This window comes from Pectinophora gossypiella, chromosome 21, assembly GCF_024362695.1.
Source record: "Pectinophora gossypiella chromosome 21, ilPecGoss1.1, whole genome shotgun sequence".
In the NCBI taxonomy this organism is placed as follows: Eukaryota; Metazoa; Arthropoda; class Insecta; order Lepidoptera; family Gelechiidae; genus Pectinophora; species Pectinophora gossypiella.
Window position 1 is genome coordinate 2,244,893 of NC_065424.1, and position 15,767 is coordinate 2,260,659.

A 15,767-nucleotide genomic window follows, 5' to 3' on the forward strand; every position below is an offset into this window, starting at 1 on the left:
CATAACATCACGCCTGTATCTCCGAGGGGGTAAGCAGCGGTGTATAATATAAATTGTATACAATATACACACAGCTGAAAATGAGGTGAATATTTTTTACGACAACAAAAAATACTTCCATCGACAGTTTCAAAACGATTCTTAACAAAACTCCCATACTATGTGTAGGTACAGTTATGAGCAATAACATGTACCCACTTTAGAACCCTGTCACACTAACATATATTTGACATTTAATGAGACTTACGGTTTAATTAGTCAAAAAAGTTAATGTGACATGGTACCAAAGTGTAAATATATTAATGCTTGTGACCGTACACACGCGAAGCCACAGGGATGGGTTTTTTTAGTTTGAAACAATTTTCTAACTTGTTATATAGAACGTCTGTAGCTATGTCTCTTCCATAGAAATGAAACATGCACCCGCGGCACGGGTATCGGCCCATAGAACGATGTTTATCTACGTAGATAGCAGTCACTGTGTGTATTTGGACGAAGCTTGATCTCAGTATGCTTCCCCGTGCCCGTGGAGCAAGCGACCAGAAAAAAATTGAAGCTTCCTACAAAATTAGGACCAATTCTCTCTGTACCAAGACAACATGACAAACGAAGAGTTTACACTGTTTAGAGCGTTGTAATCAATGCCACATTCAAACAATTCATCAAAGCAATATTACTATGTATTTGACATTGCGCACAGATGTCAAATTGCAATATAACTTTTTAGACGAATTGTTTCAATCTGACCTTTCATGTGGCTTTCTGACGTATAAACGTAGTTGCTATAACTCACGTCACGGCCCCCCCCCCCAATCATACCCCCATCCCCCCCCAAACCCCCATCATACGGGTTTGGGTTGGGTTTGGGTATGGGTTTGGGGACCCTGATACCAGGATTGATGAGGTTGGTAATCCGCCTCGTAGCCCACACGATAGAAAAGTGTGACCTTTTAAACCCCCATCGTAGTCACTCAAAATGGACTTTTGACATAATTTTGAAGAAATTTCCTAAAATAGAGTGTATGCGAGGTACTAGGACAGCAGCAGATCATAAGAAGCCCATGTCGAGCGCGTTGTAGAGCGCGGCTATGTCGCTGTGGCCAGATATACGCCAGAATGGGTAATTCTTCGCCTTGGCCGCGGCTTCCTCGTCCTGCCCATCACCGATCACCACGTACGTGCACCGCTCGCCGAACCTCTGCTTTATCTTCTCGAAACATGTTTCTTTACCTGAAAAATACGATACATAACTGTAATAATCATCATAAGTCCACTGCTGGACATATGCTATTTAATGTCCTGTAACCCTCGTTAACAATTACTTCCGCATAATATCCCAGGAAGAGGAAATGACTGAAAACCAGCGCTGGATGGCGCCATAGCATGGCTCCATCGCAACACAGGCTGAACCATTTCCTTTTGCCCGTATTCGTAATATTCATAATTACCTATTTGTTATAGCAAATGTAAATTGTTACTGGCAATAAATTTATTTTATTCTTATTCATATGCCCAAGGCGCCACAAAGCCCTATCATCTGCCTTACGAATCCAGAGGCTTTCCTCCATCTTTTGCAAGTCTGCAAGTTAGTGACAGTGCGGCCTCTGCGGTCCAGTGGCTGAGCGTTGGTTTCCCGGGTTTGAATCCCGGTGGGGACATATCACAAAAATCACTTTGTGATCCCTAGTTTGGTTAGGACATTACAGGCTGATCACCTGATTGAGATTATTATATAGATATGAGAGAAGGGAGGCCTATGCCCAGCAGTGGAACGTATATAAGCTGTTAATGTAATGTTAATGTATGTGTGAATGATGCATGAATACAACGCACCAGTCTTGGTGGCGGAGTAGATGTTCTCGATGGGGAAGACCCCGCCGAGCCCGTACAACAACACCTTCACCAGCGCCGGCACCAGCTGCGTCGTCGTCACCAGCACGTTCACGCAGTTCTCCCTGCAATCACAGACACAGTTGGCATAAGTTTTTAATTACTATGTCACTCCTACTGTGTACTAATACCTACTTATACCTAAAATAAATGATTCTATCTATCTATCTATCTATCATTGGGGGCTTGACTACTTACGTACCTATCGTTATTTGTTCTAAGAATGGTTGGATACTATCAGTTACAGACGTGAAACGATGTGACTTAAGGTTTTAGAGGAAATGAAAGTTTATTGTCATAAATGTGGTAGGTACGGTCACGAGCATTAATATGTATACACTTTGGTACCATGTCACATGAACTTCTTTGACAAATTTAACTGTAAGTCTCACTAAATGTCAAATATGTTAGTGCGACAGAGTCCTAAAGTGGGTACATGACATTGCTCACGACTGTACCATGTCGCGACATTGTTAGCGAAATAACAAGATTAGATACACGAGTACTAATATGTATACACTTTGAAACCATGTCACATTAACTTTTTGACCAAATTAAACTGTAAGTCTCATTAAATGTCTAATACGACAGTGCAACAGGGTTCTAAAGTGGGTACATGATATTGCTCATGACTGTACCTTCATATCCATTCCATTCGGTCATTTTCTTATCCGACGAAAAGGAAGAAGCAGAAATTTAATAACCCTCCCAAAATGAGAACTAAATTATCAGAACACAAGATGCCTATTTATTCCGCCCGTGTGATCAATTCATTGACTCATTCATTTTACAATGAACATCCATCGCTTACCTTTATTTTATTACGGGAGTGTTTGCATGTTTCAAATCGAAGTACCAGGGCACCAAAAATTACGGAGAGACCATATTGAGACACTTGCGGGCGAGAGTAAACCTGTTGTTGGTGGTGGCTTGCTCGAGGTGTGCGCGCTACTGGCCACGCTGGTACCAGGGCGACATAAGTGACGTAGAGCTCGGCTTACCTGGAGTTGATCATGTTGAGGCACTTGCAGGCGAGCGTGAGCCAGTTGTCAGTAGCTTGTTCCAAATCCGCGCGCAGTTGCAGCCACAGCTCCCGCTTGGCCGGGCCAAGTAAACCGCCCACGCTGGTGACATAATGTACTAGAGTTAGGAAATGTAATGTAGGTATGTAGTGCGCGCTGGATTCGTAATCTTGAATAAATGATATCATCACAATACAGGTAGAAACTGTAATTATATGCATATTTTGACATCTGTCTGGTTAAAATGAAGACTAAACATTAACTAGATTTAAAATAAACTTTCGAATCTGTTACTAATACTAGGTTAAACTTTCTGTTACTAATATAATATGGACTAGTTTCCAAAATATTTAAAATTTGGATAAGAAATCCACAAAATGAAAAAAATCGACGGATTTTAATGAAAACTGACAAGTCATATGAAATCCTGTGCAGAAACTACGACAGTAGCGCCGCGGTCGCGGAACTTGATCGTCACACGGATCACATATTTAAAATATGTGTATATCTATTGTATATATTTGTTTTTTATTTTTATTTTATTTATTTCACATGAGTCTAAAAACATTCCTCACCTATTCCTATAATTATTGTATGTCTCCTTGATCTTCCGGTATCTGAAGGCCAGCTTCCTCATCCAGTCGACCCCGCCGCGCACCCCGGGCGCGCACAACCCCGCGTTAGGCGCTGCGCCTGCATGGAAGCCGTCCGCCGCGAAGTTGTACGCGGAGAGATCCTGTCCGTTGTCGTCAGCCGCCACTGCGTCTATGTGCTCCTGGTCGCAATCCTGAGAACATGGTGTTCATTGGCCAATTATTCAACCATGTATACATAATTTACAAACCCCCGACCAAAGCAAAGTACTCAATTATTATGACAAAAGGTTAAAAATGCCTATAAAAGTCCCCTAAAAAAGCAAAAAATTACTTATCCCACATATTTTATGCTTGCAAGCAAACTGAGCGTGTAACATTCCTATCACACTTAACAAACGACCTGATGATCTTGAAGACCTGAACCGATTTCCACCAAACATAGCTAAGAATACTCTCGACTGATATAACTTTCAAACAAAAAAAACCGCATTAAAATCGGATCATCCGTTTGGGAGCTACGATGCCACAGACAGACACATGTTTACACACACACACACACACACACAGACACATGAAACTTATAACACCCTGTCGTTTTTGCATCGGGGGTTAAAAAGACAGACACCATAACAAATCACGCAAGCGAATTCCCACCTTATAATGTTAAAGAATATGATTTGAACTCACCTCAACATCGTTATAGAAGAAATGCGTGTCAGACAGGCTGAATACCATCTCCTCCATTCTAAAACCTAATTGAAGTATTTGTTGTGTATCCTGAAACAAAATTATTAAAATTAAAGCTTCTGCTTGAATAAATAAAATCTATAAAGGTGTGTCAGTCATTCCAGATGTTAAGTGCTGAAGAAATCTGATAATTAATTCTTCTTCTTCTATCGTGTGGGTTGTGAGGTGAATTACCAACCTCATCAACCCTGGTGTCAGGGTTACTATTGAGCCGCCAAAGGCCCCTGACATGACTCATGTAACGACTACGTACTTACATCAGTAAGTAGTAACCGGGACCACCGGCTTAACGTGCCTTCCGAAGCATGGATCGTCTTACTTTCGGACAATCAGGTGATCAGTCTGTAATGTCCTAACCAAACTAGGGACCACAAAGTAATTTTTGTGATATGTCCCCACCGGGAATCGAACCCAGGACCTCCGGATCCTGAGCCCAACGCTCAACCACTGGACCACGGAGGCCGTTAATTACGGAGGCTGATAATTAATTGATGAATATAGAACCAGTGGCGACCCTACCAAATATTTAGGTGATGCGCGACCTTACCGTAGCTCCCCTCAAAATACAGTTTTTTTCGATTAGTTTCCGGCTTCTCTTCTTCTATCGTGTGGGTTGTGAGGTGGATTACCAACCCCATCAACCCTGGTGTCAGGGTTCTTACTGAGCTGCCATAGGCCCCTGACATGACTCATGTAACGACTACGTACTTAGATTAGTAAGTAGTAAGCGGGACCTACGGCTTAACGTGCCTTCCGAAGCACGGATCATCTTACTTACTTACTTTTGGACAATCAGGTGATCAGCCTGTAATGTCCTAACCAAACTAGGGATCACAAAGTGATATGTCCCCACCGGGATTCGAACCCGGGACCTTCGGATCGTGAGCACAACGCTCAACCACTGGACCATGGAGGTCGTTATGTGGCCTTAGGCGACTCAATGGTACTCCAACACAACCCACACGATAGAAGAAGAAGATCTAAAAAACAATATTGCTATTTGATATTTTGTTGACAAATTGCAATATTGCTGTTTTAGATGGATTGCAACAACGGGATTTAGACCCCTGGGGGGGTTAAAATGGCCACATCGACGCGATTCTTGTAAGAAAACAATATTGCTATTTGACATTTGTTTGCATTACGCACTTACTTTTATATGCGCAAATGGCCATTTTAGCCCCCTGTACTCAGCATTGCAGCGTAATAAGAAGTTTTATGCTTATATGGTATTTAATAATCCTGGCTTATGAGGGCTAATCTCATGGGGATCTTAATAGGATTCTTACCTTATTGTACTTAGTAGCGTATGTGCCGGTGAGCAGCGAGTGGAAGATGATGATGGTTTCATCTAGATCCCAGATGAAGACGCGGTCAGTGGCCGGCTCGGGCACGTGCTGCGCAGGCGACGACGACGTGTTGCGACGCCCGCGCCCGCGGCTGCGTGAGGAGGCGCTCTCACTAGATATACGTCATCGTGATGTTTAAATAAGGGAATTGGAGCAGTAGCTATGCGTAGTATTATTCTTTATTCTATGACAGTAGTATGTGGAAAGTTCTTCTCTGATTTCTTGTGGTTCTTTCCATCGAAGATCATGCAGTACAGAATAGACATAATCAGCCTATAAGTCCCGCTGCTGGGCACAACCCTCCCCTCAATCAACCGGAGCATATCAGAAATCTTAACAGACTAATTTTTACCTTTTTATTTATTTATTTATACCCTTTTTTCAGACACAAGTTACATTTTAAAGTTTTTCCTTAATCTATAATCTACAATAACCAATCTGTGTGCCTTCGGGCAAAGGCCGGGGAGGCCTTTGAGAAATGGGGATTTCTCTCCATTCTTTTTTCTTTATTCTTTTTTCTTTTTTTTTTTTAAAGAATTTTTACTTATCGCACCTTTAGAACTAAACTGACTTAACTCAAAATTTATATTTTTTGTGTTTTTGCATTAAAACGACATTTTAAAGCATAATTCATAACCCTACAAGATTAAAATGTCGTATTTCATAGTGTGAGTAAAAGAGACGCTAGTTCGGTCTCTTTATTTCGTCGCAAATTACTTTCGTCGCTTCAAATCAAAACCGACCAATTCAGTTGTCCGCCGACCGTGAGTGAGTGCACGCGTGTGTTAAGCTGCCGGATTTTGAGATGCGTCACTTTATTGCAAAAACTAAAGGTAAGTTTCATTAAGTATGTTTTAGTCGTAAAGTGAAACTTTATCGGTTTGAGTCACTTTATGTCTTAAATTTTGGAATCGTATAAAGGAGTTTTTAGTGATGCGTCGTTATTTTCTAAAATATATCGTTATGTTTTGTAGCCGTTTTTTGATTGTGGCAATTTTTTATAAAAATATGTTTATCAACGCGTGTCAATTCTTACGCTTCTTTTTGATTTTATTCAAACTCTTACCGTCCGTTATTATTCTGTTTTAGGTTAAGTCAAAAAGATGTCGAAGAAATTTGTACGAGCGAATAAAATATTCAAAGCCATGCACTTATCACCACCAAGTGTTAATACCGAACCTGAGCCTCCTCCTCTTCGTCCATTACCAAATAACATAACATTACATCGCGCATCTAAAACAATTGCTCCTTATCCTGAAAAAGCCGACTTTGACGAAAGACTGGAACCCGCTTCTCTCGTTTCTTTAGACCTCCAGCAACCTGCATCAAACACAAATATCTCAGATCCAGTACTAGCTACAAAGCATACGACGACGTCAACTCCTATGAAACAAGAAACGCCTGCTGCACGTGGGAACTCCATGAAATGCTCTTTGAATGTAACAGCTTTACGACCCGATCGTTTACCACTAAAAGTTTTTTCAAAGCTTGCCTCTGATCATCCGCTGATAATGAGTGAGCTGAAATCTTCGACGCATTCGCCTCCTACTAACACGCCTAAATCTTATTGTGACCCTGCAGAAATAACTCATCCCCAAGAACAGACCTCTCATAAGCATGCAAATGTCTCTCCTATATCTCCTACCTCAGGTCACCTGTCATCTATGCCTTCTGCTTCAGTGCAATTTACAGGATCGGTTCCCGCAACGAAATTTTCTTCGACAGTACCAAGTTTAATGTCAATAACCTTAAATAACATATTAAATAAAATTCCCGATAAACAAAATATATTAACTCCAATGGAACATTTTGGCAATAAAGAAAATACATGCCCAAATATTGGCGAAGTAGAAGACAGCTCGCCGTTAGACATTTCCGTTAAGATACCCTCCAAAAAACTACCAACGCAGCGCACATTAAGAAATCATTCTCGTTCTCCAGAATATAGAGTTTCACCTATAAATACAGATGAAAGCGATCCTGATTTAAGTGATGATGATCCTACTTACCTAAAATCGGAACCTGGACGAAAAAAATCACGTAAATACCTTATAAGATCAAGCAGTAGTAGTTCAGAAAGTACTTCTGAAAGTACCTCTTCTTCAGGTGATGGTTCTTCAAACACTGAGAACTCGGAAACCGAGTTCGCTGCTATCGATGTCAGTGCCAAAAGCAGGAAACGAAAACGTAACATGTCAAAATGGAAGCAAAATGCTGCTAAGATAGCTAAAAACACAGGAAAAGCTTATACTTCGTGTTCTAAAACAAAAAGGGAAATGCCAGCTCGTCGTGTGAAACCAGCGTGTCCTCAAAAGTGCAGACTGAAATGCGCTGAAAAAATTAATGAACAACAGAGAACAGAGATACATCAAAGGTTCTGGACACAAGGTAACATAAACATTCAACGTTCGTATATTCGCTCCTGTATGGTACCAGTCACTGCAAAATATAGATACACAAATGCAGAGAAACCCAGAGGCTGTAATTCTGCGTTTTATTTTACGGTTGACAATAACAAATTGCGTGTATGTAAGACATTTTTTATTAATACGTTAGATATTACTGACCGCATGATTCGGACGGTCAAAGATAAAACCGATGAGCATGGTTTTGTGGAAGATGACCGTCGTGGTAAACATCGAAACCACAAAACTACGAGCAGCGATTTAATTCAGGATATGATAGATCACATAAACTCAATACCTCGAATTGAATCCCATTACTTGAGAATGCAAACTTCTCGCGAGTACATCGATGGATCCAGAACTATAGCCGATATCTACAGGGATTTTCAAAAAAAACAAACAGAACAGAATAAGCCGTTTGGCAAATATTGCACTTTTTACGAAGTATTTACAACACGTTTCAATATAAGTTTTTTCACACCTAAAAAGGATCAGTGCGATCTTTGTTTGCAATTTCAACTTACCAATGACACTGCCCTTAAGAAGAAATATGATGCTCACCATGAAGAAAAAAAAAATTGTAGAAAAGAGAAACAGACTGATAGACTTAATATTGGCGAATGTACTGTTTGCGCTGTTTTTGACCTTCAAGCTGTCATGCAATGTCCCGTTGGCAACACCTCATCATTTTATTACAAATCTAAATTAAATTGTTTTAACTTGACCGTGGTAGAGCTTGACCAACCTAACAAAACTCGAGATGACTATTGCGCTTATAAAAACGTGCATTGTTACTTTTGGGATGAGACTCAAGGAAAAAGAGGGGCTATAGAAATAGGTTCATGCTTGTTCGATTTTCTTAAATCGGTTGATGAAAAATCAACGGACAAAAAAGTTGATGTAATATTATACTCAGATAATTGCGGAGGACAGAATAAAAACAAGTATATAGCCAGCTTACTCTCTTTTGCAGTTATTTACTTTCAAAACATTAAATCAATAACTCACAAATTTCTGATACAAGGCCACACACAGAACGAAGGCGATAATGCCCATAGTTTGATAGAAAAAGAAGTAAAGCGAAACCTAAGATCTGGTCCAATTTATAATCCATCGCAGTATGCGACTCTAATAAAAAGTGCAAAGAAAACAGGAACTCCTTTTAAAGTGCACGAAATCGATTATACTTTCTTTCTTGATTTAAAAGACTTACAGTACCAATGGGGCTATAACTTTAACGAAAACGAAAACAAGGAACACGTTACCTGGTGTGACATAAAATGTTTAAATTATTTAGAAGACGAACCATTTGTAGTATATTACAGAACTTCCTACTTAGAAACTGAATACAAAAAAATTTCGCTTCGTAATAAGAGGAAAAAGATGAGAAGTCTGGAAGACGTGGAGGTTGGAAAAGCCTATTCCCAACAGTTGGTACTGAGCGCCAATAAAAAGAAGGATCTCAAAGACCTCATTAATAAAAAATTAATACCACCATACTCTTCCAATTATTTTCTTAATATTTTAGACTAGTTATAAGCTAAAAGCCTAAGCCTAGTTTGTATAAGAATTTACATATAAAAAAAATGTTTTGATATTACTTTTTCAGAAGATACTCAATTTTTTTTTTTATTTAGTTAAGTAAAACTTAAGTTTTGATATTACTTTTTCAGAAGAAACTTTAGTTTAGTTGCTAGATTTTAAGATTTTCTACAAATTATTACTAAAATGTGACTGAGATAATAAAGACTGATTAATGATTATTCGTTGTTTTGTATTAAGTCGATAATCTCCTACTACCCAAAAATAATAAAGTGTCCCGAACTTAAAAAATACATAGTTCTTATACGTAGTTTTGATACTAAACTGACCTAACTTATATTCTGTCTAATAAAGTAATAAATGGTTTTCCAATAAATTGACCTAATTTGTATTGTGTCTAATGAAGTAAAAAGTGTTTTAGCAATAAAGTGACTCAATTTCGAACTGATCTTTAAAAAAAGAAAAAACGTACTAAAATAATCAATTAACAATCTACTTTAGTTGTTTTTATATACTTTATGAAGAAAATTACAATATACAAATAATCTATTTTGATAATTTCCAATATTTAAAAAAATAGTAGATCTCGAAAGTTGTACTGCAATTTTCCAGTACAGTGTTTGGCGTTTTCCCTAAAGTTGCATTTTTTGGATTACGTCAGTTTATTTTTAAGGGTGCGTTATGTCACATGAAACAATTGAATGAGTACTATTTTCAAAATCACTTTTAAGTTAGTAAAATATTTTTTGACATAAAACATAACTATACATAATTAATTAAGATATATATTTGGGCAACATAGACTCACTTCTAGTTACAATAACTTGTAAGCTGTCTAGTTTTATTTTTATTCACATATTTTTCGAACAAACCGACCCATAAGTTGGTTGTTTTGAACCAACAAAATCAATGGAGCACTATAGCGTAATGTTTAGAAAACGCCTAGCTACTTATTGAAGTATGAACTACAGGAGAAAATAAATTACAAATTATGTCAGAATTACAGTTCCGATATGACTTCTTACCCAGAATTCTCTCGACACCTCCGACTGGCTGCGTGAATTTCATTCTTAATAGGAGACAGCGGACTGGCATCATTTATGGCAGGGAGTATGGATGACGGAGATTCTGAAAGAAATATTACATTAAAATATTTAAAATGACAATTCTAAAGTTACATAAAACCACCGCTACATGACTTTTTCAACAAACATTTTATTTACTTTTTCTTTATGTTTCTGTTATGTCATTATGTGTATTTTTTTTTTATGTTTTTGTATTGTTACCTACTGTTGCATCCTCTAACAACAAATACTTTTTTCTTTCTAAAACCATTACCTTACTGTTTCTCGTAGAATAACAAAAATTGTGCTGAAAATTTCAATTACCTCAACATAACCTAACTTACTTGTTAACAAATTGAATATATTGTTTTTTTAGGAGTAGCTTAAAGAAGTAGAAGCTTGATATGATGATAGCTATTTTGAGATGTTTCTACCTATAAATATTCAATAGTATTTTACCAGACAATCAAAGAGTATTAAACGACGCACTCCCATAGCAAAACACAGTATAACTTTCATCTTTATAAGTAAGTAAGTAACTATAAACATCCGAAAGTATAACTAACAACTTTACAAGTTATATATTGTCATTAACCACGTACCGTTCTCGGCATCTGAATCAAATATGTCAGAATTATTGTCGGAATGCCTATCAGACTCATCAGCATCAAGTTTTTGCCGTTTCTTTGGAATATATTCTTTTTCCTCAGTCATTTCAGTAAAACACTATCAACCAATGGAAAATTTTAAATAATCGTCAACTTTACAACACATTCACGTCACTAAAGTTCACACAGATTGTTACAATGTTATAATTATATCAGTTTAATCGCCTTGTGAAGAAAGTTATCAAGTTTTTATGATGTTTGTAAACATTTTTCTTATAGGTATAGATAAATGTATAGATGCATGCATAGCAATTTTGACTTTGACAACTTTACTCTTTTCGACTGCGACTGATACTGTCACTGTCAGTCAGACAGTGGTGTCAAAATGTCGGAAGTATTCTTTGTGGTAATGTTGGTGTAATAAATTCGTTTTCATTACCGTAGTTTGTTCAAAAAGATACAAGATGGCAGTATGATAACTATTTTAATTTATTTATTTTCATTGTAATCTTTGTTATTCGAAATGGTATTATTTCATCATAATCATCGTTTACCTGACAGAGCGCCTCCTAAATGGTAGGACGTATGGCCCGCGCTCCCACTACTGCTGGGTGAGCTAACATAAGGCGAGTAACTGGGCGCTGCGTAGTATCCACTGTATTGCGCCGCCACATTGTGTTCCGCATAGCCGGCATAACTGCTGTATTCCTACAAAATATAATAATAGTTTATAAAACAATGAATATAAATCGGAAAAGATGGTTTCATAAACGTCTTAATGATTTTAATTTTACTACTGCCCACTAGATGGCGCTACTATGTAGGAATAATCATTTATATCACTATAAATAGGTATATTATGCACATTCCAAATTACTTTTTATTGATAAGAAAATTATAATATTACTTTAGTTGTCTTCATAAAAATCATGATAAATGATACAAATATTTAAAATAGCTATTCCCAAGGATTAACCTAGCTCAGCCGCTGGTTGGGAGCGTCGAGTTGCCGTTCGATACGTAGAAAATAATTCTTTATTGAATGGTTTTTAGTAAACTTACCTGTTGAGTAGCAGGGAACGACTGTGCCAGCCCCCCATTGTAGGAGGAGTAGGCGTAAGGCGATGGTTGCGTGCTGAACCCTCCGCCAGACACTGTGCCCACGCCGCCTACGCCGTAGCTTAGGTACGTCGGCGGCGCCTTGCACGATGACCTAATTGGGTTAAGAGTGATTTATTGCAGGTATTAGGGAAATATTATACTAAATTTAATTTGAGAGCGACGCTCTTGTTGTGTAGCATTCTCTATGTTGCTTTGTTAGGGAATAATAGGACAGTGGTTTCTCTCTTGTCTTCCGCGCCGCAGTACTATGTCCGACGCGAGTGGGCTTTGCATTAACTGTACCCACCTTAAATATTGGGTGCACCTGCTATAATAGTGATATAACTTAGACCACCTACAGGTAGCTGGTTTACTTATAAAAGTAATATGTGGTCGCCTTATAGTGTGATAACTAGGTAAGCGTCTTTCTGAAAAAATACATTCTGATGTGATATTTTTTTAGCAAAACCTCGATTTATTTAAATTAATTTCAATCTGAGTTTTAAAATTGAGACAAATTTTTGCTCGTTTATTATTTTTTAATTCTTAGACATTAAGGAGTAGGTAGCTTCTCGTCGGTCCTCAGTGTGCACGTGTTGTATGTTGCCAGGTGCAGTCGTAGCGCAAGACCGATTGTCGTGGAAATCCTTGGGGGAGGCCTATGCCCAGCAGTTGGCGTCGTACAGCTGATGATGATGATGAAGGAGTAGGTACTCACCTATTATTGGTGTTATGCGGAGCGGAGTACGCAGCGTAGGGCTGGTTGTAGAGAGACGAACTGACATACGAAGACGCCGTGCCGCCACCACCATACTGCTGCATACTGCCAACATAGAAATAAATTAGAATAATAAGAATATAATAAGAATAACAGCCTCCGTGGTCTAGTGGTTAGAGCGTTAGGCTCACGATCTGGAGGTCCGGGTTCGATTCCCGATGGGGACATTGTCGAAATCACTTTGTGAGACTGTCCTTTGTTTGGTAAGGATTTTTCAGGCTTGAATCACCTGATTGTCCCAAAAAGTAAGATGATTCCGTACTTCGGAGGGCACGTTAAGCCGTTGGTCCCGGCCATTAGCTGTAAAAAAACACCTCTACCAACCCGCATTGGAGCAGCGTGGTGGAGTATGCTCCATACCCCCCTCCGGTTGATTGAGGGAGGCTTGTGCCTAGCAGTGGGACGTATATAGGCTGTTTATGTTAAATAAAGTCACTTCTTTCACCCTAATGTTGCCTGGCAGAAATTGCTGTTTAGCAATAAGGCCGCCTATTGTGCTTATTTTTAATCGTATGTATATGTCCTGATGTTTTGTGCAATAGAGAGTTATTGATTGATTGTAAACTATTAATGATAACAAATATTTTTCATCATTTTAGGTAAGTAAGCAGCACTACTACAGCCTGGATTTCCTTTTCTATATAACCTTCTGTCACGTTATTCTCTCTCCCATAAAATGTAAGTTTTTAATATGAATGTATTCAAGTGTAGGTAAAAGAGTAAGATAATATAAGATGAACGAGTAAGAGAGAGACAGGTAAGTGAGACAGAGATGCAAGATACGTGTGTGAAAGACAAAAGATTTGAGTGAAGACGTATTCGGTTGAACAGAGTGGAAGAGTGAGAAGTATGAGATAAAAAGAGGTTAGAAAAGGAATGAACGGTAACGTGGTGCGCGTCGCTGAAGGCTTTTTTCATTTTCTCTAATTCGAATATTTATTCTGTGCTGTTAAAACATTTTAAGATAATATAGTGGGTTATGAAGACATAGTTCAGTGGCAATAGAGTTTTACAAATACAGCATAGATTGTAAATGAGTATTTACGTTTTTACGTCAATGCCCTCAATGTCAAGTCATAATAACGAAACTAATGTCTAAAAATAGTGAAAATACGTAGAAATTCACACATTAATCACCCGATACAATTAAGTACGCTCCTTATATTGGCTTCCCATAATCCTCGAGGGTTCGTCAACCCCACACGTGGACTAGGTCAACGAACTTGACCGGTGGAAGGCCACATCAATCACGTTATTGAACAATTAAAAGAAAATGGCATTAAGTAAATCTCACAAGACTGGAAGACAATAATCATTAGCAACCTAGAATATTATTTAGTCTTTTTGTAAACATGTACTATGGGTAGTACATGCCAAAATGTACTACCCACACCTCACCGAGCTTTCTGCATCTACCAACGTGATAGGTGGTGAACCGTAACGACATCTGTAAATGAAATTCAAAATCACTTATTTCGGATCTAATAGTAGTAAAGGTCGAGCCAACTGGGTTTGTGAAAAATGTCATAATATAATAATTTTAATATTAGCAGTAGGCAATGGACGTATTGCCGACTTGTGATGTTCTGAGAATTAAATTTTTATAAGCTGTTCAATGTTTCATTCCGTACTACTTTCGCTATCGCCCGCTAGATGGCGTAACAAGTTAGATTACAATTTAGAACCATGGGTAAAACCGTGTTTAATTTGTTTTATTTTAGATTGATTTAGGTACTTCAAATCTCAGTGAGTTTCATCGTTATTAAACACGATTTTAAATCACCATTTTGATTATGATAGACATTAAACATTGTTTAAAGTCAACAATACAATTTAATTATGTATAAATTCATGAATTATTTATCATTTTTCCGTAGACTTATTATATACAATTAAAATAGCGTGACACAAACACCTGATGAATATTAATGGTTTACTAATTAGGAATCTGCATGATTTTTTTGTATTTTATGGGTATTATATCGCGGTTCCGGGCGACATCGGCGGCACGAAATTTGGGTTTGTTAGGTTAGGTTAGGTAGGTTAATGTTATAGGTACTTACGTAGTCAACACAAGTCCTTACCTATTGTAGTATTGGTACGGCAAGGCGGTCTGGTCATACGGCAGGGTTTCTCCGTACAGCGCCACGTCTGCTTCGCACAACCCCGGGCTGCGCACCTCGCTCTTAACACCTCCTGTGGAAATATAGAGTAAATAAACTTCTATAACTTCATCATCATCTCATCTCAGGCCTTTACATCTTTATCAGATGATTCAAACAGCGTTTCTGTGGCAGCTTTTAAAATGGCTGTAAAGTCCGATGCGAGAGCGACAGTAGCGGCCGCACGACTGGCATTGTAGTTGAGGGTTATTAGATGGTGCAGGTGGTAAATCGGCCCTTTCATTTCTGTGTCGCCTCTCGCGCTTGTCGGCTATAACATCAGGCTGTTAGAAAAACAATTCACCAATATTGTTTAGGTATTTTGATGGTAAGTATCCCTTTGGAATCTGCCTCGTCATTATAGTAAAAGGATTCGCCTATCTGAATAAACTGTGTCGATATTTATTTATTTCTTCTTCTTATCGTGTCTATAGGTTGTGAGGTAGAATACCAGCCTCATCAACCCTGGTGTCAGGGTTATGATTGAGCTGCCAAAGGCCCCT

At 38.3% G+C, this 15,767-nt stretch overlaps 1 protein-coding gene and 1 non-coding gene across 3 annotated transcripts in view; both read right to left on the reverse strand.

Moving 5' to 3' along the window:
* Positions 1-834: 834 nt before the first annotated feature.
* LOC126376528 (eyes absent homolog 2) overlaps positions 835-15,767 on the reverse strand; it is a 58,098-nt gene continuing 43,165 nt past the window's right edge. The window contains exons 5-15 of one of the 2 annotated variants that reach the window (XM_050023980.1): positions 15,187-15,298; positions 13,043-13,147; positions 12,286-12,436; positions 11,778-11,931; positions 10,577-10,679; positions 5,545-5,695; positions 4,196-4,285; positions 3,488-3,699; positions 2,892-3,014; positions 1,834-1,955; positions 835-1,230 (exon numbers count right to left, since the gene is read on the reverse strand). In XM_050023980.1, coding sequence (XP_049879937.1) covers positions 1,049-1,230; positions 1,834-1,955; positions 2,892-3,014; positions 3,488-3,699; positions 4,196-4,285; positions 5,545-5,695; positions 10,577-10,679; positions 11,778-11,931; positions 12,286-12,436; positions 13,043-13,147; positions 15,187-15,298 — 1,505 coding nt within the window. In that variant the 3' untranslated portion in view covers positions 835-1,048. Of the gene's footprint in view, positions 1,231-1,833; positions 1,956-2,891; positions 3,015-3,487; positions 3,700-4,195; positions 4,286-5,544; positions 5,717-10,576; positions 10,680-11,777; positions 11,932-12,285; positions 12,437-13,042; positions 13,148-15,186; positions 15,299-15,767 lie in introns of both variants that reach the window. The other variant, XM_050023979.1, reaches the window with a different exon arrangement.
* On the reverse strand, positions 4,646-4,717 carry Trnal-cag (transfer RNA leucine (anticodon CAG)). Its single transcript has one exon. It is a non-coding gene; the product is annotated as a tRNA-Leu (tRNA).